This window comes from Hoplias malabaricus, chromosome 9 (genome assembly GCF_029633855.1).
Source record: "Hoplias malabaricus isolate fHopMal1 chromosome 9, fHopMal1.hap1, whole genome shotgun sequence".
NCBI classification, from domain to species: domain Eukaryota; kingdom Metazoa; phylum Chordata; class Actinopteri; order Characiformes; family Erythrinidae; genus Hoplias; species Hoplias malabaricus.
The window spans coordinates 9970719-9979208 of NC_089808.1; the positions used below are offsets into that span (position 1 = coordinate 9970719).

At 37.8% G+C, this 8490-nt stretch overlaps 1 protein-coding gene across 1 annotated transcript; it reads left to right on the forward strand.

The window, feature by feature from the left end:
• The first annotated feature begins 1599 nt into the window (after positions 1 to 1599).
• Positions 1600 to 7292, forward strand: cldn1 (claudin 1). Its single transcript, XM_066681388.1, has 4 exons — positions 1600 to 1933; positions 3829 to 3993; positions 4588 to 4672; positions 5173 to 7292. The coding sequence occupies exons 1-4, from the start codon at positions 1711 to 1713 to the stop codon at positions 5372 to 5374; spliced, it is 675 nt and encodes a 224-aa protein (XP_066537485.1). The 5' UTR covers positions 1600 to 1710; the 3' UTR covers positions 5375 to 7292.
• The last annotated feature ends 1198 nt before the right edge of the window (positions 7293 to 8490 follow it).

An 8490-nucleotide genomic window follows, 5' to 3' on the forward strand; every position in this document is an offset into this window, starting at 1 on the left:
TTGACGGCAAAGATATGTTTCTACTTGCTCTGCAAAAGTAACATATCGGCTATTGGTCATCCATTCAATGACATCACACTGTTTGACGGGAAAAAAGTTACAAAACAGTTTACCCAGTTCAGCTCTTTCAAAGGCAAACACATACTGGATGAATCAGTCAAGAGTTTGTTTTTCAGGAAGGTTGTTCTGTGTTTTAGTGAATGACATCTGTTTATATTTTAATGTAAGTCTATATTCAATTGAGCAATCCCAGGATATTATTCTATATTCAGATGTTATATTTTTAGATATAGTACATCTAAAAATACTCTATATGGCTAATAGGCACCCGCCTAGTGTTTTGTTCTGAATTAAAGGGATTTATCCATTCATTATCTGTAACCGATAATACAGTTCAGGGTTGCAGTGGGTCTGGAGCCCACCCGGAATCACTGTGTAAGGCAAGAACACACCCTGGAGGGGGCGCCAGTCCTTCACAGGGCAACACACACATTCACACCTGTGAACTCTTTTGAGTCACCAATCCACCAACCAACGTTTTTGGACAGTGGGAGGAAACCGGAGAACCCGGAGAACACACCAAACTCACCTGGAGAAGGATTTGAATCCACAACCTCCAGGTCCCTGGAGCTGTGTGACTGTGACACTACATGCCGCACCACCGTGAGGGGTTTGAATGTGATGAAAAATATTTATGGAGGTCAATGTAAAGAGATTTTATCCCAAGTAATTTTGCAGCATTTCTATTGGTTCATTCATCATGAGATTTTAGTGCCATTTGTGGTGCAACTCATAACTGTGAGTGAGTGAGAAAGGTTAAATTTCCTTGTTCCCTGAGGTGTTTTTCATTTAAAAGCTCAACACACTAGGAGGAGAACACAAATTTCCAAATAACTGCCAACTGGCAACCATTTTGCTGAGTGATGGGGTAAAGGGAAGGCCCATTTACCCAGAGGAGTTCTGGTTACAGATGGCAATGGTATCTCTATGTATCCAACTTGTGATTGGCTGATGACGAGAATTGGAAAAGTTTCTAATAAGCTGGCACATGAGTGTATAATTACTTTTAATTATTTAATTTATTTTGTCAATATTAGGCCCTGGATAGTTGGAGTCCAGCTGAATTCCTGCTCTAACAAACCTTCTAAACTTGGTAAACAGGGGATACTGAGCAGAGAGATCTCCAAACTCTTAAGTTTGGCACACTTTCTAAAGTTTTTGTACTTGATCTGCTGTTCTACGGCGTGCCCCATTCCTTCAATAACCACAAGGTGGTGACAGAATCCATGCTTTTAATTTTTTATACGTTTTATACGTTTGGATGCCTTCTTATGAAATGCGTTGGATAATGCTCCATCTCTGTAAACAACACAGGTCCACTGCAACAAAGCCCAGGGTCAGCTATGGGGCTGAGGCTTGTCTTTCAGCATGAGGACCCTTCCTTAGGGTCTGCACCTGGAATCCTGGTGATTCTGAGCCATCTATAAATGACCACAAGGTGGAGAAAGAGCACAAACTTTTATTTGAACTATTCATGAAGACGTGGGACGTGGGCCCACCCAAAAAGGTGAGAGGATGTTCAAGCAAAGTGCCAAACAGCTGGCAGCCATTCAGACATCAGCCTTCCTCTTCCAAGTCTAGAGAGTCTCCTGAAAGGACTTTTCATTTGAATAATTTCTCTTATTTGGGAGATTTCAAACTACAGACGAAATGGCCAACGCAGGGCTTCAGAATCTTGGATTTACTTTAGCTTTTTTTGGATTTGTAGGCTTGTTGGCCGCCACCATCATGACTGAATGGAAGATGTCTTCCTATGCAGGGGATAACATCATCACAGCACAGGCTATGTACGAAGGGCTTTGGCAAAGCTGCGTCTACCAAAGTACTGGTCAGATGCAATGTAAAGTCTATGATTCCCTGCTACAACTGCCAAGTAAGTAATTTTTTTGTTTAGGAATGTGTAATTTATAGGTAATACATCCAGATGGATTTAATTGTAGATTATTAAGATGTATTATAGAAATGTAATTTTTAGGTCAATTTTGGGTCATCAGTAGTGAGGGGCCTTATACCCCGCTAGCCAACCCTCAACGTTGGTCATAGTGATCTGATGTGCACTTTATTACATTTCATACAGATTGCGTTAACCGTGCCTTCATAACGGGTGCAATGTTAATAGCTGAAGGGGTGTCTAATTACATTTAAGGCTGAATGTGTGCTGTGTATTTAGGTTATTTTTTTCAAGGAAGCTTAAAATGTAAAAAAAAAATACATAAACCATAAGCTGTATAATATAATATTCATTAGTCTGAAACAATGCAAGCACTTCCCGCCTCTTTTTATTTTCTTCAAGAAACCACCTCAGAAAAAGTCGACTCCCACTCTTCTTTCTCATTTTGCACGTCGAGACAAGTTTGACCAATGCCTCAAATACCTCAGCTAATGATGAGCAAAGCCGAAGGTTTCACAGAGCTCAAAGAACAGACAAAACCAGGAGGTTAGGTCGATAGGTCAACAATGGCCATTGTTTATCAAGGATGGTCACAGTCATTTCTAATTGGAAAATGAGCACATGCACATTTAACAGGGCTGTTGTAATATATTTATCGATTTCATATTTGGCGTATCGTTATGATCAAATTTACTTCTTGTGTGTGTGTGTGTGTGTGTGTGTGTAAATTTGAACATTGTAGTTTAACAAAGTCTGAAAAGAAGTCTTGGTTTGTAGGCAAATAATAAAAAAGGAGAACATTATCAATAATAGCAATATTAAGACCAAACATAAAATAATATGTATAACTTTTATACTAATAATATGTATAACTAACTAATATGTATAACCTCAGGTACTACTTTAAATAATTAAAATTTGTAACAGACATAAAGGGTAAAAATTGTCAGATAATCTGAAAATGTCAAGGTAAAGAATATGCAATAACCTCATATGTTTAACAGGATACAATGATGTGGGTTACTACTTGACAAACAACAGCCCACTGTTACCCATTTTATCCTTGTTTTATAATTGATTTTTAAGAAACCATTGATATACTCATAAACCTTATATTTATAAATCATTTATAAACCTTAAATATTATTAGTATTATTATTATAAATAATATTATGTATTATTCAATCTAAAGAGTTTTTATTTCATGTTTTTCTGCCATTGTGATTTTAAAACATTGACATTTGGTAACAGTGTTTTTATGATCCTCAGGGTTCCATCTTAATGTTGGCTAAATACCTGCATAGATTAGGTTTTTTTTAATGTAAATAATATGTATAGGAGGCCTGGGAAGCTGGTGTTTGGTCATTGGAGTCAAATCTACATTCTTGATTCTCTGCAATTATGAGCAAATAATTTTAAGGAAGTATCAAATTCAAACATATGCTATTTTAAAGAAAAGAAAAAAAAAGAAAGGAAAAACATGTGAAGACAAGAATAATCCCACTCTGCTTTATATGTTTGTATACTGTAACAATCTGCAAGGGAGGTGGATTTACCTGAAGCTGTCTGGTTGCAAAATGGCAGAGTACCCTGACCGCTACATCAGATCTGAGTGTAACTTAAATAAGTAGAAAATGCAACATATTCTAGTCTTGTAAATTCAGTCAAATGACAGTTTGACTGAATTGAGCTCACTTTGACAGTGAGCGATAAATAGAACGCCATTTTAGATGTATGCCACTTGACAGACAATACTTGCTACATTACAGAGGTAGACTTATGCAGTTTTAAGAGTCTTGCACAAGGATAGATAGATACAAGATAGATAGTAGCTCTAAAATAAATGGCTCTATAAAAATATTCTTTGTTTCTCGCAGTGAATGTTCAGGCTACACGAGGGTTCATGGTTGCAGGAATACTGCTGTCTGCTGTGGCTATCCTGGTGGCTGCTGTGGGAATGAAGTGCACCACCTGCCTTGCTGATAACGGAGAGGTGAAAAACAAAGTTGCTGTAGTTGGAGGAGTGGTCTTCATCATTGCAGGTGTGTGGATAAATTCTTCTCTTACATCGTTTCTAACGAGAAGAAGAAACTCTAAAAAACCACATTGAACAGCTCTGTTGTACTAATTAGAACATTAATTTGCTTCTTTATTTCCTTTCTTATAAAACCTATAGGATAGCATTGCTTCTTTAATGACATTGATGGATGTGTGCATTTCTTTACTAAAACACAGGACAGTACAAACCTCCCATAGTCTTCCTTTGGATGAAGTTTGGCTTTGCATTTAGAAAGTTTAATACTTTGTGTAATTTAGTGCCAGAATATTCTAAGGCTATTGTGCTATTTAAAGTCTTTATAAAGCCGCTCCACTTGGAGGCCATCTTGGTAAAGTCATAGTCACTCATATGAGGAGAACCTAAAACCCCAAACTAAAAGCCACAATACAATTTCAAAAGCATCTTGAAAAAAATAATTATAGAAAATTTCTCATTATTATGACAAACTTAGTGGATACATGTTTTTCAAGTCGTGGAAAATGGGCCCCATACTCTCCATATCTTTTATGATGTGAATACTTTTTTAAAATATAGGCATGTTTTTGATTTATTATTTACATTTCTTGTCTTTCTGCAGGAGTCTGTGCCTTTATTGCCACCATCTGGTTCGGAGACAACATCAGACGACAGTTCTACGATCCATTTACTCCGACTAATAGCAAGTAAGCAACTTTGTGAGGCATTGTTTTGGTTTTAAAATGACAAACAAATCCCATTCATTTGTTTTATCCAGAGCATCTTACGGTTGAATCATGTGACAGATGGATGTAAATTTAACCGAAGGTGTTAATATTGTTTATATTGAATAGAGTAGTTAACTGAGCAGGGAACTGAACTCAAGTACCTTGCGATGTGTGGCTTTCTTTGATTAAATAATGAATCATCTGAAGTCAGAACCTAACCTTATACATGTTTATGTGGTTAAATGCCATCAAATCATAATCACAATGTTCAAAAATCTAGTCTAAATTCGTCCCAGAAGAGTTGAAGCCGTTACTGAAGCGAAGGGGTACAAGTTCCATACTGTTACCCTTTTTAACATGATTTTTTGACTATGTTTGGTACATTTCCAAAGACAGTTTTATGGTTTTTGTATTGGTTCATAGTGTTTAAATTCCTCGTTGATGTACAGAGAGCTGAATGTTGTTGTTGCTGGCTGCAGGTATGAGTTTGGGAAGGCTCTGTTTATTGGCTGGGCAGGATCAGCATTGACTGTGATTGGGGGCAGTCTGCTGTGCTGCAACTGTGGCAGTAAAGGTTCTGGAGGAAAAGAAGGGTCAAGTTACCCAGCCCGCACCAACCAGCCCACACGCTCCAACCAGCCCACACGCTCCAACCAGTCCTCCCAACCTGGCTATGTCTAACAACCACTGCGTGTTCCTGACCAGTCCGGTGAGGAAATGAGAAGTATACATCCTCAGGAACAGCACTATAGATGAGACAACTAATAGCAAGACAAAGCACCAGAGTGTCTTTTAATTATTTAAACGGCAAGGGTGGGTACGTAAAATACAAAAGTCAGAAAAGTGTTATGAGTCAAATATCTGAAGTAGCTCTTTAAAATCCCTAATTTTGTTATAATTAGATTGATCTCACCATTAACATTAGAGGTATTACTTTAAAACTCATCTACCCTCATTTTTTATGAACGGTTTTTAAACTAGTTTATCAAGGGTTATAACATCATAAACAAGTCAGAAGTGTTTAATAAGCAGTTATGACACTTAAAGTAATATTGTTACCTGTTGCTTCCCAATAGTGAGCCCAGATTTTGCAGAACACTCATCTTGTTTGATCGAAGCTTGTTTTATTCATCATTCAACTTCAGTTTTGTTACTTTTTAGTTTTCATATGATTACATTGTATGTTATAAAGTTGTGTAACAAATGTTTATACTTGTATACAGAAAAATATTTCGAGTCAGTTTTCTTGAAGTGTTTTTTTTAGATGCAAATCACCTCAAGGAACTGGCTTAACTCACCCATATTTTTCACTTATTCAGTTCACTTATTTTTCACTCACTCAGTCACTCACATACTCACATTTAGGGGCTGCTTCAGAAGGGGGTGCTATTGGGCTTTGCATCAGTGACGCTTTGTGGCCTTGTATTACTTTTTACATTTCAAGGAAATGCACTAACCATTTTCAGTTTTGTTGATGACTTTTAAACAAAGACTCACACTTGACATTAACGTGTCCTGGGTGATCCAATCTTAAGTGCCAGCACAAAGTACAGGTGTCAATGCGGTATAATCTCAAGGACGCATCTAGTCACTCAAATCTGATTATTCATTCATTAATTATCTTTAACCACTTATCCAGTTCAGGGCCTACCCGGAATCATTGGGCGCAATGCAGGTACACACCCTGGAGGGGGCGCCACTCCTTCACAGGGCGACACACTCACACATTCGCTCACACCAACAGACACAACAGTCACCAATCCACCTACCAACATGTGTTTTTGGACGGTGGGAGGAAACCGGAGCACCCGGAGGAAACCCACGCGGACAAAGGGAGAACGCACCAAACTCCTCACAGTCACCTGGAGCGTGTAGTTTTTATGTGAGTATGTGCATGTATGTGTGTGAGCGAGAAATAGACATGTGTCTCTTATTAATTATGTTTTTTTTTACAGCAATTTAAAAATGTATGCCTTTTCCGCTTGTATATTTGAAAAATAGACCTTTCACAGTTTCTGGACGTGTGTTTTAGGTTTCTAGGGTTTATTTAAGGAGTTTGTTTTTTAATGAGATTTTTGTTAAATAACACCTGCAGGAGAGCAACCCTGCCATCCACAGGAAATCCAATCACAGGGAGTTACAGGACATTCATTTTAAAAGCCTTGTTACACAAGACTTTCACTTTGAGTGGCCTACTTGTTGGTTTATTTAAATGGCCATTTTTTATGGAATAATTGTGGCATTCTACAATAAACTTAACTTTATTAAGCCAGATACCTGCTGATAATTAAATATTTAATCATAAATAGTGTGTTGTAATAAAGTTAAACCTTGCCTAACAAAACTGTAGGAGCTCCTTTTTATGATGTGTTAGACTACTGCAAATGAAGAACTTCATATCACTGCTATTGTGTATGCCAAGAAAAAACTCATCTTACTAACAGCTGTACTGAAGATGTATCTTCACAGGGCAATAGAGCTCAGGAGCAAGTACTATTTTGATTTCATGCTTTATATTTTATGATGTTTGAAGTAAATTTCTTTATTACTCTTGAAGATTTTTACTTTATTTCAAGGAATTGTCAAATAAAACTGTGACTCACTCAATCATTCATTCATCTGTTCATTAACACATCAGAATGTTTGTTCTTATATTTTTTCAAAAAGCGCTAGTCCTTTTCATTTTCATCTTCATAGACATTTTTCTACACTGCAGAAATTTGTTTATCCAACTTTAAAGAGATGCGTGAGTGTAGCAGTAGGAGTCTTGCCTAAGGAATGTTACTGATGCAGCATGGGGTTCCTAGGAATCAAACCACAGTCCAGAGCTGGACGTGTGGAGACATGCTGCTGAGATGGTAATCCTACAAAACAGCAGAGAGAAACACAAGAGGAAAAAACATTCCCAATGTAACATTCTGTGTTTTAGAACAACAAACTGGCAACATGTTAAACTTTAAATATTTACATGAATATAAAATATATCATTAACCCTTGTCTGAATTAAGATTCGAAAAAACAAAAATAGTATTTATGATGTCAGAAACAAAAGGTGCTATACAGGTTAAACAAACATTAACTTTGACCTGTTATATAAGTACAAACTATTGAAATATCCATTTTATATATACGTTTGTTTTTTCCCCCAGATATTAAGTAGAAATTAACATTAAAAAGATAACTGTTTCCAAAATGAGCAGCAACTCAAGTTTCCAATATCACACTCTTTTTTTCTCAGTCAAGCATTGGAGACCATAGAAGACCATGTATCTGTAACCACTTATACAATTCAGGGTCACGGTGGGTCCGGAGCCTACCCAGAATCACTGGGCACAAGGCGGGAACACACCCTGGAGGGGGCGCCAGTTCTTCACAGGGCGACACACACACTCACATACACACACAAACACTTTTGAGTTGCCAATCCACCAACCAACGTGTGTTTTGTAACCGTGGGTGGAAACCCACGCGGACACAGGGAGAACACACAACACTCCTCACAGACAGTCACCCGGAGCGGGACTCGAACCCACAACCTCCAGGTCCCTGGAGCTGTGTGACTGCAACACTACATGCTGCACCACCGTGCCGCCCCCCAAACCGATCAATCACATATTAAACATATGCAGTCCAGATTTTTGGGTTGAAAATATATACAAACGTCTGCTAAATAATTAGCAGTTTGGGAAATGTCTGCTGAGTAAACCTCCTATAACACACAGCAGTTTTTAAAAGGGAGCCAGTACAGAATGATACACACAAACCTTTTTTTGTGTTCAGTTGGGAACTCGGCTTGC